Genomic DNA, 19,750 nt, shown 5'->3' with positions numbered 1-19,750 from the left:
ATTTTGTGTCTTATCTTTGGTTTAGTTTAGTGTCAAAATACAACGTGGAAACAGGCCCTTCGGCCCACCCAGTCCACGCCGATCAGCAATCATCCGTTCGCAGTTAGTTCTATCCTACATACTAGGGGGGGCAATTTACAGAAGCCAATTAACTAACAAACCCACATGTCTTAGGTACACAAAAAAGCTGGAGAAACTCAGCGGGTGCAGCAGCATCTATGGAGCGAAGGAAATAGGCAACGTTTCAGGCCGAAAACCCTTCTTCAGACTGGGTTCAGACTTCAGTCTGAAGAAGGGTTTCGGCCCGAAACGTTGCCTATTTCCTTCGCTCCATAGATGCTGCTGCACCCGCTGAGTTTCTCCAGCTTTTTGTGTACCTTTGATTTTCCAGCATCTGCAGTTCCTTCTTAACCACATGTCTTAGGGATGGGGAAGGAAACTGGAGCACCCGGAAGAAACCCAGGTGGTCACAGGGAGAACGTACAAACTCCGTGCAGACACCATCCGAGATCAGGATCGAACCCGGGCCTCTGGCACTGGAAGGCAGCAGCTCTACCGCTGCACCATTGTGCTGTCTTAAGTTACTCTGTTTAGAACTCTGTTTAGTTTAGCTTAGTTTAGTTTTAATATTGATACTGGTACCAATGTGCACATGAAAAGTTTTTATGTTGTGTGCTACCTGTTGGGACGACAGATGGCATAATGGGCTAAGTGTTCGGCTGGCAACCGGAAGGTAGCCGGTTCGAATCCCGCTTGGAGTGCATACTGTTGTTGTGTCCTTGGGCAAGACACTTCACCCACCTTTGCCTGTGTGTGAATGTGTGTGAGTGATTGGTGGTGGTCGGAGGGGCCGTAGGCGCAGATTGGCAGCCACGCTTCCGTCAGTCTGCCCCAGGGCAGCTGTGCCTACAGAAGTAGCTTACCACCACCGAGTGTGACTGAGGAGTGAATGAATAATGCGATGTAAAGCGCCTTGAGTATTAGAAAGGCGCTATATAAATCCCATCCATTATTATTATTATTATTACCCAGTCAGCGAAAAGACTATACATGATTACAATCGAGCTGTCCATAATGTACAGATACAGAATAAAGGAAATAACGTTTAGTGCAAGTTAAAGTCCAGTGGTTCAGCTGCCTGATAACAGCTGGCAAGAGAGCAGTCTCTGAATCAGGAGGTGTGTGTTTTCACACTTCTGCCTGATGGGAGAGGGGAGAAGAGGGAATGACTGGAGGTGAGAAAGGTCCTTGATTACGCTAGTGGCCTTGCCGAGGCAGCGTATGGTGTAAATTGAGTCAATGGGAGGGAGGGAGGTTGGTCTGGGCTGCATCCACGATTCACTGCAATTTCTTGCAGTCTTGGATGGAGCTGTTCCCAAGCCATGCTGTGATACATCCCGATAAGTTGCTTTCTACAGCGCGTCTGTGGACGTTGGTGAGGCTTGTTGGGGACATGCCGAACTTCCTAATGGTGCTTTTCTTTACTGAGCAGGCTGCTGGTTTCGTTTACAGAAGACACGTCCATCTATGCGTGGAAAGGCTACTTATACGCGGTGCTGCTGTTTGTCTTGGCCATCGTTCAGTCACTGCTGCTGCAGCAGTACTTCCAGTGTTGCTTCCTGCTTGGCATGCGAGTCCGGACTGCCATCACAGCCGCCGTCTACAAGAAGGTGAGTTAGCAGAGAAAGCATTTTATCGGGATGCATCACGGCAACATGGTTTGGGAACAGCTCCATCCAAGACCACCAGAAATCACAGAGAGTTGTGGAGTGGAAACTTTATTGTCACACCACCGCCTCGAGGCTCTGTCGGCCACAAGGCCAATCTGCCGCCGCCAAAGCTCACCGACGCAGCCCAGACCATCACACAAACCAACCTCCCTTCCATTGTGCAGGAAGGAACTGCAGATGCTGGTTTGAACCGAAGATAGACACAACACGCTGAAGTAACTCAGCGGGACAGGCAGCATCTCCGGAGAGATGGAATGGGTGGCGTTTTGGGTCGAGACTCTTCTTCAGACTGCAGAAGGGTCTCGACCCGAGACGTCACCCATTCTTTCTCTCTGGAGATGCTGTCTGTCCCGCTGAGTTACTCCAGCATTTTGTGTCCATCTTCCTTCCATTTACACCATTTATACGTCATGCTGCCTCGGCAAGGCCACCAGCATAATCAATGACCAGCCTCATCCCAGTCACTCCCTCTTCTCCCCTCTCCCCTCAGGCAAGAGGTACAGAAGTATGAAAATACACACCTCCAGTTTAGTTTGGAGATACAGAGCGGGAACAGGCCCTTCGGCCCACCGAGTCTGCACCGACCAGCGACTCCAGCACATTAACACTATCCTACACATACTAGGGACAATTTACATATATACCAAGAGAATTAACTTTCAAAACTTGTACGTCTTTGGAGTGTAAGATGAAACCGAAGATCTCAGCGAAAACACACGAGGTCACAGGAGAACGTACAAACTCTGTACAGACAGCGCCCGTGGTCGGGATGGAAGCTGGGTCTCTGGCTCTGTGAGGCAGCAACACTACCACTGTGCCACCATTCGTGCTATGTGAACCAGGGTCTGTTTTAGTGGGTGTGGGATTGTAGCCCAGCCCAGCTCTCCTCTCTCTCCCGACAGGCCCTGACCGTGTCTAACGCAGCGCGGAAGGAGTGCACAGTGGGGGAGATTGTCAACCTGATGGCGGTGGATGCTCAGCGATTTAACGACGTCACCAACTTCATCCACCTGCTGTGGTCGGCTCCGCTGCAGATTCTGATCGGCATCGCCTTCCTGTGGCAGGAGCTCGGGTCCGCCGTCCTGGCCGGCTTTGCCGTCATGATCCTGCTCATTCCCATCAACGGGTTTTTGGCCAGCAAAAGCAGGGCCCTGGAGGTGAGGTGGCGTCACTCCGTGAGGGGTCTTTGTCGCGGGGTAGTCGGCAGTGGAGTGCTCCGTTCAGTTGCGGTCACCCTATTACACCACGGATGTCACTGAAGTCACAGGTAGATACGGTGGTCAGAAAGGCAGAGTATTGAGTATAGGAGAGAGACACAAAATGCTGGAGTAACTCTGTGTGTCGGGCAGCATCTCTGGAGAAAAGGAATAGGTGACGTTTCGAGTCAATAGATTCAGGATCAGTTCCTGTGGATTGGAGGATAGCTAATGTTATCCCACTTTCAAGAAAGGAGCGAGAGAGAAAACGGGGAATTATAGACCAGTTAGCCTGACCTCGGTGAAACATATAAAATTATAAAAGGACTGGTCAAGCTAGATGCAGGAAAAATGTTTCCAATGTTCCCAATGGGCGAGTCCTGAACCAGGGGCCACAGTCTTAGAATAAAGGGGAGGTCATTTAAGACTGAGTTGTGAAAAAACTTTTTCACACAGAGAGTTGTGAATTTATGGAATTCCCTGCCACAGAGGGCAGTGGAGGCCAAATCACTGGGTGGATTTAATTCAATTCAATTCAATTTATTGTCATTTGGACCCCTTGAGGTCCAAACGAAATGCCGTTTCTGCAGCCATACATTACAAACAAATAGACCCAAGACACAACATATTTTACATAAACATCCATCACATCGCTGTGATGGAAGGCCAAAATTTTTTTTCTCTCCACTGCACTCTCCCCCCCGATGTCAGAGTCAAAGTCAAAGCCCCCGGCGGGCGATGGCGATTGTCCCGTGGTCATTTAAGCCACGCCGGGTGATGCAAGGTCGCGCACCGGGTCTTGGTGTTAGAGCCCCCGGCGCGCGCTCGCAAACTCCCGCGGCCATTCCAAGCCGCGCGGGGCGGTGATGTAGGCCCCGCTCCAGGAGCTCTTCAACCCCGCAACTCGGGCGGGAGAAGTCGCCGTTGCGGGAGCCCTGAAAAGCGGTCTCCCCCAGGGACCCGCGGGCTCCCGGTGCCGTCCGCCAGACCCGCAGTTGCAGCCACCGAATCTCCGGGGGTCGGGCCGCAGCAGCGTCCACCACCGCTCCACCCGCTCTGGACTCGGCCAGCTCCACGACGGTGAGGTGAGTAGTCGGCACTGGAGCACCCGGTCTTCCTGTTGGAGGCCGCTCCTCGTTGCAGCCCCAACGACAACGGAGACCCGACAAAGAAAAGGTCGGGTCTCCCGTGCAGGGAGAGATTTAAAAGTTACCCCCAACCCCCCCACACCACCACCACCCCCCCACACACATACCCCAACAAAAATAACAAAAACTACATTAAAACATAGACATAAAATAATAAAAACGCAGACGGACTGCAGAGGCCGCTGCAGACGAGAGTCGCGCCGCCTACCGAATTAGATAGTTAGATAGAGCTCTAGGGGCTAGTGGAATCAAGGGATATGGGGAGAAGGCAGGCACGGGGTATTGATAGGGGACGATCAGCCATGATCACAATGAATGGCAGTGCTGTCTCGAAGGGCCGAATGGCCTCCTGCACCTATTTTCTATGTTTCTATATTTCTATGAGTCGAGACCCTCACTCAGACTCGAGTATAGAAGTTGGGAGGTCATGTTGTATAAGACATTGGTGAGGCCGCATTTAGAGTATATGTTCAGTTCTTGGCACTATGTTAGAGGAAAGATATTGGCAAGCCAGAAAGGGTGCAGAGAAGATTTACAAGGATAAATAAATTCTCATCAATAAAATACTAGCCATTAAAAGCTGGACCTATATTTCACTGTATATTAGTACACGTGACAATTAAAGAAACCATTGACTGTTGAGCATTGAGATCACTCCTCATCCTCCGGCGCTCCGTGGAAAAAAGTCCGAGCCTGCCAATCCTCTACCTATAGCTCAGGCCCTTAATTCCTGACAACATCTTCATTTATCTTCTCTGCACTCTTTCTAGCTTAGAGTCACAGTGATAGAATCTTACAACATGGAAACAGGCCCTTTGGCCCAACTTGCCAGCATAGTCCATCCATATCCCTCTAAAGCTTCCCTATCCATGTACCTGTCAAAATGTCTTTTAAACATTGTTATAGTAACTTCCACAACTATCTCCTCTGGCGGCTCATTCCATACACCCACCACATTTTGTGCCAAAATGTTACCCCTCAGGTTCCTATTAAATCTTTCCCATCTCACCTTAAACCTATGTCCTCTGGCTTTTGATTCCCCTACTCTGGTTAAGAGACCCTGTGCTTTCACCCTATTTATTCCTCTCATGACTCCTCTATGAGATCACCCCTCAGCCTCCTGCACTCCAAGGAATAAAGGCCTAGCCTACCCTATCTCTCCCTATAGTCCTGGCAACATCCTCATAAATCTTCTCTGCACTCTTTCCAGGTTTAGTTTAGTTTATAATCGTGTAGAATCTACAATGTACAGATATAGAGTGAAGGGAATAATGTTGAGTGCAAGACAGAGTCCAGTAAAGTCCGATTAAAGATCGTCTGAGTGAGGTAGATGGTAGGTCGGGTCCGATCTCTAGTTGATGAGTGGATGGTTAGCTTCACGACATCCTTCCTATAGGAGAGCGACCAAAACTGAACACAATGCTCCATCCCCCAACAACACTTGACAAAAGGGCAAGGGCAGATTCCTGTCGTTAAACTGGACTGAGTCAAATCATTTCAGGCCATCTTAACTTGACCTGATATTTCCACAGGTGAAAAACATGAAGCACAAAGATCGGCGGATGAAACTAATGACTGACATTCTGAATGGGATTAAGGTAATTCACTGGGGTTGGAGGTTGGAGGGTGGACCGTGTGGGAGGAGAATGACGTGTGAGGGGTAGGGCGGCACAGTGGCGTAGCGATCAAGTTTAGTTTAGTTTATAGTTACATGTACTGTGGCACAGTGTAAAGAGGCTGTCCCACGGTACGAGCTAATTCAAGAGCTCTCACGAGTTAAAAAAAAAATCAAACGCGTGTTAAGCACTTAGAATGTACATAGCGGCCACGTCGGAGCGCGGGACGTCTCTTAGTGGCTCGTAACGCTAACGGCAGGTACTCGGGAAACGCAGTAAACTCGTGAAGACTCGTGAAGATTTTTCAACTTTTTTAAAAAACGTCCACGAGAGCCCCGAGTACCTACGAGCGGCTATTACCGTAATTCTCCGATTTCGAATCAGGGGAAACCCTGGAGAACTCTTTAATCAGCTCGTACAGTGGGACAGCCCCTTAAAGCTTTTTGTTGCGTGCTATTGAGTGAGCAGAAAGACTACACATGATTACAATCGAGCCATCTACATTGTACAGGATAAAGTGAATAATAAGCACCAAAGACCCGGGGTCGATCTTTACCTTGGCCGCTGTCTGTACGGAGTTTGCACGTTCTCCCTGTGACTGTGTGGGTTTTTTCCGGGTGCCCCGGTTTCCTCCCACATTCCAAAGATGTGCAGGTTTGTAAGTTGATTGGCGTTGGTAAAATTGTAATTTGTCCTTGGTGTGTAGGACAGTGCTATTGTATTGGATGAGTTGATTGCTGGTCGGCGTGGACTCAGTGGGCCGATGGGCCTGTTTCCGCGCTGTATCTCTAACGTAAAGTCTAAAGTCCAAAGAGTTTGAAAATGGCTCCAAACGTGGCAACTCTTGTATACGGTCACAGTGGACTATTTCAACACACTTTGTTCCTAATCTGGGATTGTATTTATGTATAGTAATAATTTTGCTAAACTGTATGCAAAAAATGAATTTCACTCTACCTCAGTACATAGAACGTACAAACTCCAAACAGACAGCACTCGTAGTCAGGATCGAACCCAGGTCTTTGGCGTTGTGAGGCATCAGCTCTACTGCTGCGCCAACGTGCCGCTCGGATCCTCCAGCACTTTGTTGTGCCTGACGTTTCCCAGAATGTTGCTAATTTTTTGTTCATTTTAATAGGTTATGAAATTTTATGCTTGGGAACCGTCATTTGAAAATCAAATTAGTGGCATAAGGGAGAACGAGTTGAAAATGATAAAGAAGTCTTCGTACTTGCTGGGTGTGGCCATTTTCCTTGTCACCTGTACACCGTTCCTGGTAGGTATTGTCTATGCTATCGTATCAGGATGTATAAGAGTCGTAGAGTCATACATTGTGGAAGCAGGCTGTTCGGCTCAACTTGCCCACCCACACTGACCAATCTCCCTAATCTGCACTAGTCCCTCCTGCTCGCTATTCGCCCATATCCCTCTAAACCTTTCCTATCCACGTACCTCTCCAAATGTCTCTTAAACTTGGTTTATACTTGGAGACTGGATAGACTTGGTTTATACTCTCTAGAATTTAGGAGATTGAGAGGGGATCTTATAGAAACTTATAAAATTCTTAAGGGGTTGGACAGGATAGATGCAGGAAGGTTGCTCCCGATGTTGGGGAAGTCCAGGACAAGGGGTCACAGCTTAAGGATAAGGGGGAAATCCTTTAAAACCGAGATGAGAAGAACTTTTTTCACACAGAGAGTGGTGAATCTCTGGAACTCTCTGCTACAGAGGGTAGTCGAGGCCAGTTCATTGGCTATATTTAAGAGGTAGTTAGATGTGGCCCTTGTGGCTAAGGGGATCAGAGGGTATGGAGAGAAGGCAGGTACGGGATACTGAGTTGGATGATCAGCCATGATCATATTGAATGGCGGTGCAGGCTCGAAGGGCCGAATGGCCTACTCCTGCACCTAATTTCTATGTTTCTATGTTTCTAAACCTTATGATAGTACCTGCCTCAACGACCTCCTCCGGCAGCTCATTCCATACACTCACCACCCTTTGTGTAAACCCCTAGGTTCCTATTAGACCTGTTCCCCTTCACCTTAAACCTATGTCCTCTTTAGTTTAGTTTAGAAATACAGGCCCACCGGGTCTGCACCGACCAGCGATCCCCGCACACTAGCGCCATCCTACACACTAAGGACAATTTACAAAACCCAATTAATCTACAAACCTGTACGTCTTTGGAATGTGGGAGGAATCCTGTTCCCAATTCCCCTACTTTGGGCAAAAGACTGCATTTACCTGATCTTTTCCTTTCATGATCATGTACACCTCTATAAGATCACCACTCATCCTCCTGTGCTCCAAGGAATAAAGTCTTACGAGAATGTGTTGTGTTTTTAACATGGTGAAATGTATCAAAGAGTGGTATGGAAATATATGGCCAGATGGGTTTTAAAAGGTGCCTTGAAGGAGGAAAGAGATCAAGTAAGAAGATTATAGATTTATAGTCACACAGAATGGAAACAGACCCTTCAGCCCCACATGTCCATGCCAAACATGATGTCCAATCTACACCAGACCCACCTGCTTGCATTTGGCCCATATCCCTCTCAACTTTTCCTGATAATGTTCCTGGCCAAATGTGAAATATTAAATTTTAGTTTAGCTTAGAGATACGTGGAAATAGGCACTTCAGCCCACCAGATCCATGCCGGCCATCAATCATCTGCTCACACTGGTTCTATGTTATCCCACTTTCTCATCCACTCCCTACACGCTAAGGGCTATTTACAGAGGGCCAATTAATCTATAAACCCACACGTCTTTGGGGTGTGGGAGGAAACCCTCGCGGTCATAGGGAGAATGTTCAAACTGCATACAGACAACCCCCGTGTCAGGATTGAACCTGGATCTCTGACGCTGTGAAGTTGTGGCTCTACCCACTGCGCCGTTCCTGAATGCTCCGTACATGGCTGCTTCAGTAATAATTTACTGAACCGTATGCAAAAAAAGTCCTTCACTGTTTCACGATACATGTGATCATAACGAAGCGTTGAACGCACTGTTGTTTTGTTTGGCACCAGGCAGATTGCTGCATAGGGTTGGTGTTGTCAGTGAAGGGTTGTGCAATGATTGACGCAGGTCCATGTTCCACAGGTGTCTCTGGTCAGCTTTGCCGTCTACCTGGCTGTCGACGAGAACAACGTTCTAGACGCGGGGAAAGCTTTCACCTCCATCTCCATCTTCAACATAATGAGGTTCCCTCTCGTGATGATGCCCATGCTTATCTCATCGATAGTCCAGGTAAGATCTGCGGGAATAAGTCCAACATTTAGTGTGCTAGGGACCCGGGTTTGATCCTGGCCATGGGTGCTGTCTGTATGGAGTTTGTACATTTTCCCTGTTACTGCGAGGGTTTTCTTAGGGTGCTCCAGATTTCCTCCCACACTCCGTACAGAAGTACAGATTCGTAGGTTACTTCTGTAAATTGTAAATTCTCCCTAGAGTGTAGGATAGTGCTATTGTATGGGGTGATCACTGGTTGGCGTGGACTCGGTGAGCTGAAGGGGGGCCTGTTTCCGCGCTGTATATCTGAAGTCTACAGTACAAAGATTAGCCTGAGGATTACCACAAAGGTTCACCAGAATGTAGAAACAAGGAACTGCGGATGGCTGCGGATGGATGCTGGTTTACACAAAAGGCCACAAAGTGCTGTAGTAACTCAGCGGGTCAGGCAGCATCCCTGGAGAAAAAGAATGGGTGACGTTTCGGGTTGGGACCCTTCATCAGTCTGATTAAAAGGGAGGGAGGAGGGAGGAGGGGTGGGAGAAGAAAGCTGGAAGAGATTTACTGTTATCCAGCCTGAATCAGAGGGTATTCGCAATGAGGAGAGACTGGACAATCTTGGATTTTTGTCTCTGGAACGCCAGGCTGAGGGGAGAGCAGATAGAAGTATGTAAAATGATGAGAGGCAGAGATAGGGTAGAAATTGACCTCAGGGTGGGCTAGAGGACGTAACTTTAAGGTGAGAAGGGCAACGTTTTAAGGAGATGTGTGGGGCTAGTTGTTTACACTGAGGGTGGGGGGGGGGGTCTGGCACTTGCTGTCGGGGTGATGGAGGAGACAGATACGATAGTGGAATTGAAGAGGCTTTTAGATGGATATGCAGGAAATGCACGGATATGGATCATGTGCAGGCACAGGAGATTAGTTCAATGTGACGTTGTGTATAGCACAGACATTGTGGGCGGAAGGGCCTGTCCCTGTGTTGCACTGCTCTGTTTTTTTATATTTCTTCTACCCCCTAGGCCACCGTTTCCTGCAAACGGCTTGAGAACTTCCTGGGAGATGAGGACTTGGACTCGTCTTCAATCCACCACGACCCCACCTACGGTACACGGGCACAATACCATGTTAGATCAACCAACGTATTGTGGGAGGCTCGAGCTAACCTCAAGCCAGAGTGGGTTGTCCATCATCGCCAAGAACGGGTGGAAACATGAGGTTCTATGACAAATAACCAGTTGTCTGAACAAACCGCGCTGGCGCAGCGGGTAGTGCCGCTCCCTCACAGCCCCAGTGACCCGGCTCAACCCTGACCTCGGGTGCTGTCAGAGTCGCAGTCATACAGCTAGAAATGGGCCTCTACGCCCCAACCTGCCCACAACGGCCAACATATCCCATCTACACTCGTCCCACCTGCGTCTCACCATATCTCACTAAACCTATCCTATCCATGTAACTGTCTAAATGCTTCTTAAATGTTGCAATTGTACCTGCCTCAACTACCTCCTATGGCAGCTCATTCCATATACCCATCACCCTTTGTGTGAAAAAGTTGTCCCTCAGGTTCCTATTAAATCTTTCCCCTCCCTCACCTTAAACCTATGTTCTTTGGTTCTTGATTCCCCTAATAAAGTCCTAGCCTGCTCAACCTCACCTTATAAGTCTCAGACCAGGGGCCACAGTCTTAGAATAAAGGGGAGGTCATTTAAGACTGAGGTGAGAAAAAACATGGACTTATGGAATTCCCTGCCACAGAGGGCAGTGGAGGCCAAGTCATGGATGGATTTAAGAAAGAGCTAGATCGAGCTCTAGAGGCTAGTGGAGTCAAGGGATATGCGGAGAAGGCAGGCACTGGTTATTGATTGGGGACGATCAGCCATGATCACAATGGATGGCGGTGCTGGCTCGAAGGGCCGAATGGCCTCCTCCTGCACCTATTTTCTATGTTTCTATGTTTCTATATAATTCAGGCCCTCGTGTCCTGGCAACATCCTCACAAAGTTTCCTCCCACATCCCGAATGTGCGAGTTTGTAGGTTGATTGGCCCTCTGTTAATTGACCCCTAGTGTGTAAGGAGCAGCAGAGAAAGTGAGATAACATGGAACTAGTGTGATTGTTGGTCAGCGTGGAAACGGTGGGCCGAAGGGCCTGATTGCGTGCTGTGCCTGAGAATCAATCATCAATCAATCAATTAAGGTGGCCCTGCAGTGTGGCATATTTAAGCCCTAGTTATGGTCTAACCAACTCACCTCAACAGGATCAATAGACCAGAGGGGAACAAGGCCAATGACGATGGTTAACTTAACATCGCCAGAGCTGGGATAGTTTATTGCCCTTCTTCATGGAGGCAACCCCAATGAGGGGATCGCATCCAACTCAATAGCACAGTGGCAGCTCAGCGGGTAGAACTGCTGCCTCATAGACCCAGATTCGAACCTGACCTCGGGTGCTGTCTGTTGTGGAGTTTGCACATTCACCTCGTGACCATGTGGGGTTCTTCTGGGCGCTTTGGTTTCCTCCCACGTCCCAAAGGAATTGTGGATTTGTAGGTTAAATGGCCCTCTGTAAAATTGCCCCATGTGTGTCGGGAATGGTTTGTGAAAGTTGGGTGACAGAGTGAAACCAGTGATAGAACCAGTGATAGAACCAGTGCGAACGTGTGACTCGATGGTCGGTCTGGACTCTGGATTTCAGATTAAGGATATCTCTATGCGATTATACACGGCATTGCCAAACTATGCATTCATGAGGGGTATTGACATTTCACTGACATTTGTTGGGTGTGAACGGAATAAGGAACTGTTCTTTCCTGCAGAGTCGGCAGTCAGCTTCACGGATGCAAGCTTCTCCTGGGACAGAAGTGGAGACCCAACAATCAAGGAGTGAGTTATCCCGCGGTGACCTGATGCCCAGCACTCCATCACAATCTGACACACGTCAATCGTGGGATCAATCACGTCTCATTAGCACCTCTCAATCACTTGTCACTCTGACACCATCACTCTGACACTATCACTGACACTAACACTCTGACACTATCACTCTGACACTATCACTCTGACATTAACCACTCTGACACTACCACTCTGACACTACCACTCTGACACTACCACTCTGACACTACCACTCTGACACTACCACTCTGACACTACCACTCTGACACTATCACTCTGACACCATCACTCTGACACTATCACTGACACTATCACTGACACTATCACTGACACTAACACTCTGACACTAACACTCTGACACGTTCACTCTGACACGTTCACTCTGACACTATCACTCTCACACTATCACTCTCACACTATCACTCTCACACTATCACTCTCACACTATCACTCTGACACTACCACTCTGACACTACCACTCTGACACTACCACTCTGACACTACCACTCTGACACTACCACTCTGACACTACCACTCTGACACGTTCACTCTGACGCATTCACTCTGACACTGCCACTCTGACACTGCCACTCTGACACTACCACTCTCACACTATCACTCTGACACTATCACTCTGACACTATCACTCTCACACTATCACTCTGACACTATCACTCTCACACTACCACTCTGACACGTTCACTCTGACACGTTCACTCTGACACGTTCACTCTGACACGTTCACTCTGACACGTTCACTCTGACACTACCACTCTGACAATCATTGACTATCGCTGACACTATCGCTGACACTATCGCTGACACTATCGCTGACACTATCGCTGACACTATCGCTGACACTATCGCTCTGACACTATCACTCTGACACTATCACTCTGACACTATCACTCTGACACTATCACTCTGACACTACCACTCTGACACTACCACTCTGACACTACCACTCTGACACTACCACTCTGACACTACCACTCTGACACGTTTACTCTGACACTATCGCTGACACTATCACTGACACTATCAATCGGACACTATCAGTCTGACACTATCGGTCTGACACTATCAACCTGACACTATCAACCTGACCCTATCGCTTTGACACTATCACACTGACACTATGACACTGACACTATCCCTCTGACACTATCACTGACACTATTCATCTGATACTTATCAATCATCTGCCTCCATTGATCCATGGACGGGTTGTTTTCTCTGGAGTGTTGGAGGTTTAGGGGAGTTTTGCTGGATGTATATAAATGATGCGAGGCATAGGTAGGGTGAACAGTTAGAACCATTTACCCAGGGTGGAAATATCAAAGATTAGAGGGTATAGGGTATTTTTAAAGCAGAGATTGACAGGCTCTTGACTAGTGCGGGTGTCGGGGGTTACGGGGAGAAGGCAGAAGAATGGGGTTGAGAGGGAAAGATCGATCAGCCATGACCGAATGGTGGCGTAGACTCAGCGGGCCGATTGGCTTAATATCCGCCCCCATGACATATGAACATAACTATAAGGTGAGAGGGGGAAAGTTTAACGATGGACGGGGCAGGTTTTGTACGCAGAGTGGTGGTTGCCTGGAACGCGCTGCAGGGGGCAGTGGTGGACGCAGATGTGATAGTGGCCTGTCAGAGGTTTATAGTTGAGCACATGGTTATGCTGGGAATGGAGGGATATGCATCACATGCAGGCAGAGGAGTTTAGTATAACTTGGCATCATGTTTGGCACAGACATTGTGCTGTACTGTTCTATGTTTAATGTTCTGCATCCCACATGAAAGGAAGTGACAAGAAATGACAGTGCAATGGACTAGAAGTCAAATATAAGCACAGAGAGAGTATTGGTTAATAGTCAAAGGAAACTAAACTGAAGGGAGGGTATTTGGGGCAGTTAACAGGGAGAGAGTATCTCAATGAAATGGTCAGTGATGTACACTTTAGACTATAGAGATACAGTGTGGGAACAGGCTATTCGGCCCACTGCGCCCACCAGCATTCACCCCGTATACTAGCACTGTCCTCCACACTTGGGACAATTTGCTATTTTACCAAACGCCAATTAACCTACAAACCCGCATGTTTTTATAATGTGGGAGGAAAGCGGAGCACCCGGAGAAAGTCCACGCGGTCACGGGGAGAACGTGCAAACTCCGCACAGACAACCCCCATTAGTCAGGATTGGACCCAGGTCTCTGGCGCTGTGAGGCAGCGACTCTACCACTGCCGACCTGTGTAACTGGCAAAGTGTTTAACATGTGGCACGTTAGGTTGATTAAATAAAGCAAAGCCGTCTCTCGTGGCTGACAGGTTAAGAGAAGATTTAAGCTGATTAACGAAAGACCCAGCAACACAAGACCTTTACGTGACCGGCTATGATTTTGACCACCCTCCTGCTCACACTGTTCCAAATGTGGCCTCACCAGCGCCTGATAAAGCCTCAACATTACATCACTGCTTTTATATTCTAGTCCTCTCGATATGAATGCTAACATTGCACTTGCCTTCTTTACTGCCGATTCATCCTGTAGTGTTACGTTGGACTTCAAGCGGGGCAGCCTAGTAGCAGTGGTGGGCCCAGTGGGATGTGGCAAGTCCTCTCTCATGTCGGCCATCTTGGGCGAGATGGAGAACATCACAGGATGTGTCAACACCAAGGTACGGACAATGCACTGTTATCCATCGCCATTGACTGTTTGTGGGAGGCATGTGGCTTTGTGAGAACTATCTCCGACCCTCAGTCCAGCTTGTCATAGAGTTGTAGAAAGATACAGCATGGAAACAGGCCCTTCGGCCTGTTGAGTCCAAGCAGGCCATCAACCAGCTATCAATGGCCACAAGAAATTGCAGAGTTGTGGACACAGCCCAGACCATCACGCACACCAACCTCCCTTCCATTGATTCCATCTACACTTAACCAAGCACTAGTCTCTTCCACTTCTCCCCTCTCCCATCAGGCAAGAGATATAGAAGTGTGAAAACGCACACCTCCACATTCAGGGACAGTTTCTTCCCAGCTGTTATCAGGCAAATGAACCATCCTATCACCAACTAGAGAGCGGTCCTGAACTACCATCTACCTCATTGAAGACTATCGGACTATGTTTAATTGAACTTCATTGGACTTTATCTTACACTAAACATTATACCCTTTATCCTTATATCTGCACATTGTGGACGGCTTGATTGTAAGTATAGTATTTCCGCTGACTGGATAGCACGCAACAAAAAAGCTTTTCACTGTACCTCGGTACACATGACAATAAACTAAGCTAAACTTTAGACTAATTCTACTCTGACCCTCCGTCCCACCACCACCCCACCACCCCACCACCCTGCCACTCACCCACAATTTACCAAGGCTAATGAACCTACTTACCAGCACAGTTTTGGGCTGGGAGCACTCTAAAGACAATGCTCGTCAGGATCTTGAACACCTCAACGCATTATCCTACACACTGGGGACAACTTAGAATGTTACCGATGCCAATTAACCTACAACCCCGCACGTCTTTGAAATGTGGGAGGAAACCGGAGCACCCTGAGAAAACCCACGCAGTCACAGGGAGAATGTTCAAACCTCGTGCAGACGGCACCCGCAATCAGGATCGAATCGGGTGCTGTGAGGCAGCAACTCTACCGCTGCGCCACCGTGCTGTCCTACTGTAGGTATGGCCCAATGTATTTGTGAATTCTCTCATGCGTTTCAGGGTACATTTGCCTACGTTCCACAGCAAGCATGGATCCAAAATGACACCATACAGGACAACATCTTGTTTGGTATGAAGTTGGAGGACTCGAGGTACCAGGAAGTCTTGGAGGCCTGTGCCCTTCCTCAGGACCTGGAGCTGTTACCAGCGGGAGATCTAACGGAGATCGGAGAAAGGGTAATCGGGAGAGACCAGATAGGAATTCCTGGGTGGGGCTGGGAGTCGGAGAAAGTTTGCTCGGGAGAAGGTTTGTCCGAGGAAGGGTCCCGACCCAAAGTGTCACCTATTCATGTTTTCCAGAGAGGCTGCCTAACCTGAACATAAATAGGACAGGCTTAGAGGGATATGGGCCAAACGTGGACAGGTGGGACTAGCGTAGATGCGACATGTGGGCAAGTTGGGGAAAAGGGGGCTGTTTTCACGCTCTATGACTTCAAGACCTGCTGAGTTACTCCAGCAGTTTGTGTCTTTTTGTTTATTAACCAGCATCTGCAGTTCTTTGCTTCAGCATCTGTTAAGGTGTGTGAAGCAATTCTTTATGCCTTTTTAGTGAGAGTACATAGTTATACAGCGTGGAAGCAGGCCCCCTAGGCCCAACTTGCTCACACCCGCCAACACCCGCCAACACCCTCCATCTACTCTCGTCCCACCTGCCTGCATTTGGCCCATATCCCTCTAAACCTGTCTTATCCATCCATGTAACTGCCCAAATGTGTCTTAAATGTTGTGATAGTACCTGCCTCAACTACCTCCTCCGGCAGCTCATTCGTACACCCACCACCCTTTGTGTAAGAAAAGTCCCCCCCTCAGGTTCCTGTTAAATCATCCCATCTCACACATGTCCCCTGGTTCATAATTCTCCTACTCTGGGTAAAAATCTATGCATTTACTCCATCGATTCCCCGCATGATTTTATACACCCAAAATAAGATCACCCCTCATCCTGCTGCGCTCCAAGGAATAAAGTCCTAGCCTGCTCAACCCGTCCCTTTCGCAGTCCGGGCAACATCCTTGAGAAACGACGAAACCAATTGGAATACAGTATTGAGTTGGAGAGATAGTACGGTGCGGCTCTATGGCTGACTGTGAGATGTCTTCTGCAGGGCATCAACCTGAGCGGTGGGCAGAAGCAACGGGTCAGCCTTGCACGGGCAGTATACAGTGGCGCTGACATCTACATCCTGGATGACCCCCTATCTGCAGTGGATGCCCACGTGGGCAAGCACATCTTCGAGAAGGTGATCGGTCCAAATGGTCTCCTGAAGGGCAAGGTAAGTCAATGGCGGCGGGACTAACATAGGCGTAGAGTTCACCTAACGCCAATAGCACGGGCTAGATACAGAGTGAAGCTCTCCCTCCACACTGTCCCGTCTCACACACACCCATGGCATGAGTTAGATAGGTTGATGGCACTGGGTCTCTACTCGCTGGAGTTTAGAAGGTGTTAAAGTCCGATTCGCTTCAAACAGATAACAACACAAAAGTTAGTAATACAGTAACGTCTTTATTCCGTCAGGCGGGTGTGGGAGGACAGGTTCCAAGTACAACAATACAGACTACAAAGCTCCTCGTGTTCCACACAAAATGTAATTTTCAATCACATGTACTTATAGCCCAATAATCAGCAATTCATTACCTTACAGAGCATTGCACAGCCTCTTGCCTTGTCCATATGCGATAATGTCCTAGATTGACAGTTTCTTCTGATAGAGGAGAGGTTAAGTCAATATATGATTTTGCTCAAAGGAGCTATTTCTTATTTTCATTGCAGATTAAAGCAGTCTTGTTTTTTGAAAAAAAAAACGGCAGGGACAGCACGGGTTAGATACAGAGTGAAGCTTCCTCTACACTGTCCCATCACACACTCCCATCCAGAAGCAGCAGATGCAGAGTCTAGCATCGACCATTGTTATCCGATCCATCTAAGCTCCCCATAGCACCGTAGAACAGTACAGCACAGGAACTGGCCCTTCAGCCCGCAATGTCCATGCCGAACATGATCCCAAGATCAACTAATCTCCTCTGCCTGTACGTGATCCATGCCCCTTGATTATTAACTTTGCCAAAACTCCCTGTGGATTCCTGACGGTGTTGCTATCTTTTCGAATAGACTCGAATTCTTGTGACGCACAGCGTCACCTTCTTGCCTGCGACAGACCAGGTTGTGGTCCTGGTGAACGGTGCCGTGTCTGAAGTGGGGCCGTACCCGACGTTAAAGGCCAACGGAGGGGCGTTTGCAGACTTTATGAACACCTACGGGGATCGGAGAGAGAAGGGAGAGGGAGAGCCGACAGGTAGAGATCACACCCCCACCACTCGCCTTGTCAGTTCCCACGGGCAGAGGAAGGAAGATGGGCGGCACTGTGGTGCAGCGGGTAGAGACGTTACCGCACAGCGCCGGAGACCCGGCTTCCATCCTGACCTCGGGTGCTGTCTGTGTGTGTGGAGTTTGCACGTTCTCCCCGTGACCGCGTGGGTTTTCCCCGGGTGCTCCGGTTTCCTCACACACTCCAAAGACGTGCGGGTTTGTAGGTTAATTGACCCTCTGTGAACTGCCCCTGTGTGTGTAGGGAGTGGATGCGAAAGTGTGTACGAGCGATCGATGGTAGGCATGGCCTCGGTGGGCCGAAGGACTTGTTTCCATTCTGCATCTCATGAGTTAAGAGAACACAAAGTGCTGGAGTAATGCAGTGGGTCAGTCAGCATCTGTGGAGAACACAGATAGGTGACGTTTCATTTCGGGACCCTTCTTTCAGACTTGGTGGTGGTGGGGGAGGGTGGAGGATGGAGGGGGAGGGGGGGTGGGTTGGGGTGAAGAAAGAAAGGACTGTTTCCATGCTGTATCTTTCAATCTCAAATATTTAAGGGATTTGGATAAATTTAGACAAAGATTAGCTGGAAGTTATGGAAGATTTAGGCTTTAGAGATACAGCGTTGGAACAGGCCCTTCAGCACACCGAATCCATGCCGACCAGAGATCCCTGTACACTAGCACAATCCCACACACTAAGGACAATTTTACAATTTTACCAAAGCCAATTAACCTACAAACCTGTGCTTCTGCAAACCTGAGTGGGGGAGGGGGGGGGGGGGGGGGGGGGGGGGGGGGGGGGGACCGGAGCATCCAGTGAAAACCCACATGGTCACAGAGTGAAGGTTCAAACTCCGTACAGGCAGTACCCGTGGTCAGGATTGAACCCGGGTCTCTGGCGCTGTGAGGCAGCAACTCTACCGCTGCGCCACCGTGCCAGCCCTGATGGGGGGAAAGCGGAGAGCTTCCTCAGTGGGGCACGTGATCTTCTGGCCTTTCTCACTCCGCGGTGCTTGTACTTTCAGTGGAGGTGGTGAGGGAAGAGGACTTGGCAGTGGGCGAGGAGCTGGGGCCGATGGCGGATGAAGATCCCGGTGACGCGGTGACTCTGGAGTTGAAGCGGGAGCTCAGTGAACGATCCAGGCGGAGGGTGGGCAGGTGAGCACCGGGCGGGAACCCCCTGCTGCCGTATCGACAAGACCACTGTGGGGCGACTCTACATTCCACACTCTTACCCAAGTCACAGTCGTCTCTCTGTGTAACGTGAAACATTCTCCGGGGCAGTGGAGGGAGTTCAGAGGGTGCACAAATTCCACCAGTGGCCAAATGGATGGGATGGGATGGAGGGGGGATGGGCGGCACAGTGGCACAGCTGTAAAGTTGCTACCTTACAGCACCAGATGTTGGACCAACGGGCCTGTTTTCACGCTTTATGATTCTATGACTTTGATCCTGTACGGAGTTTTGTACGTTCTCCTTGTGACCGCGTGGGTTTTCTCCGGGTGCTCCGGTTTCCTCCCACACTCCAAAGATGTACCGGTTTGCAGGTTAATTGGCTTTGGTAAAAATTGTAAATCGTCCCCAGTGCTTAGGATAGAACTAGCGTACGGATGATCGCTGACTCGATGGGCCGAAGGGCCTGTTTCCGCACAGTATCTCCAAATTCTAAAGATCTAAAGGGATGGGATCCAATTGATTCTCCAGTCTTGTCTCCAATGCCTGTCTAAACAGAGGTGTTTAGAATCATGGGACTAGGGGAATCAAGAGACAGGGAACATAGTTTTAAGGTGAGAGAGGAAAGATTTATTGGGAATCTGAAGGGCAACATTTTTACACAAATGGTGGTGAGTACATGGAACAAGCTACTGGAGGAGGTAGTTGAGGCAGGTACTATC

General features: G+C 48.9%; 1 protein-coding gene across 1 annotated transcript in view; it reads left to right on the top strand.

Moving 5' to 3' along the window:
* abcc2 (ATP binding cassette subfamily C member 2) overlaps nucleotides 1–19,750 on the top strand; it is a 50,468-nt gene that overhangs the window by 12,696 nt on the left and 18,022 nt on the right. Inside the window, exons 9-20 of the mRNA XM_033034081.1 lie at nucleotides 1,493–1,670; nucleotides 2,633–2,887; nucleotides 5,607–5,672; nucleotides 6,829–6,966; nucleotides 8,793–8,939; nucleotides 9,944–10,028; nucleotides 11,737–11,803; nucleotides 14,366–14,492; nucleotides 15,545–15,721; nucleotides 16,648–16,815; nucleotides 17,655–17,838; nucleotides 18,881–19,013. Coding sequence (XP_032889972.1) covers nucleotides 1,493–1,670; nucleotides 2,633–2,887; nucleotides 5,607–5,672; nucleotides 6,829–6,966; nucleotides 8,793–8,939; nucleotides 9,944–10,028; nucleotides 11,737–11,803; nucleotides 14,366–14,492; nucleotides 15,545–15,721; nucleotides 16,648–16,815; nucleotides 17,655–17,838; nucleotides 18,881–19,013 — 1,725 coding nt within the window. The remainder of the gene's footprint in view (nucleotides 1–1,492; nucleotides 1,671–2,632; nucleotides 2,888–5,606; nucleotides 5,673–6,828; nucleotides 6,967–8,792; nucleotides 8,940–9,943; nucleotides 10,029–11,736; nucleotides 11,804–14,365; nucleotides 14,493–15,544; nucleotides 15,722–16,647; nucleotides 16,816–17,654; nucleotides 17,839–18,880; nucleotides 19,014–19,750) is intronic.

Source organism: Amblyraja radiata, chromosome 15 (assembly GCF_010909765.2).
Source record: "Amblyraja radiata isolate CabotCenter1 chromosome 15, sAmbRad1.1.pri, whole genome shotgun sequence".
NCBI classification, from domain to species: domain Eukaryota; kingdom Metazoa; phylum Chordata; class Chondrichthyes; order Rajiformes; family Rajidae; genus Amblyraja; species Amblyraja radiata.
This window is presented reverse-complemented; position numbering and strand designations above follow the sequence as displayed.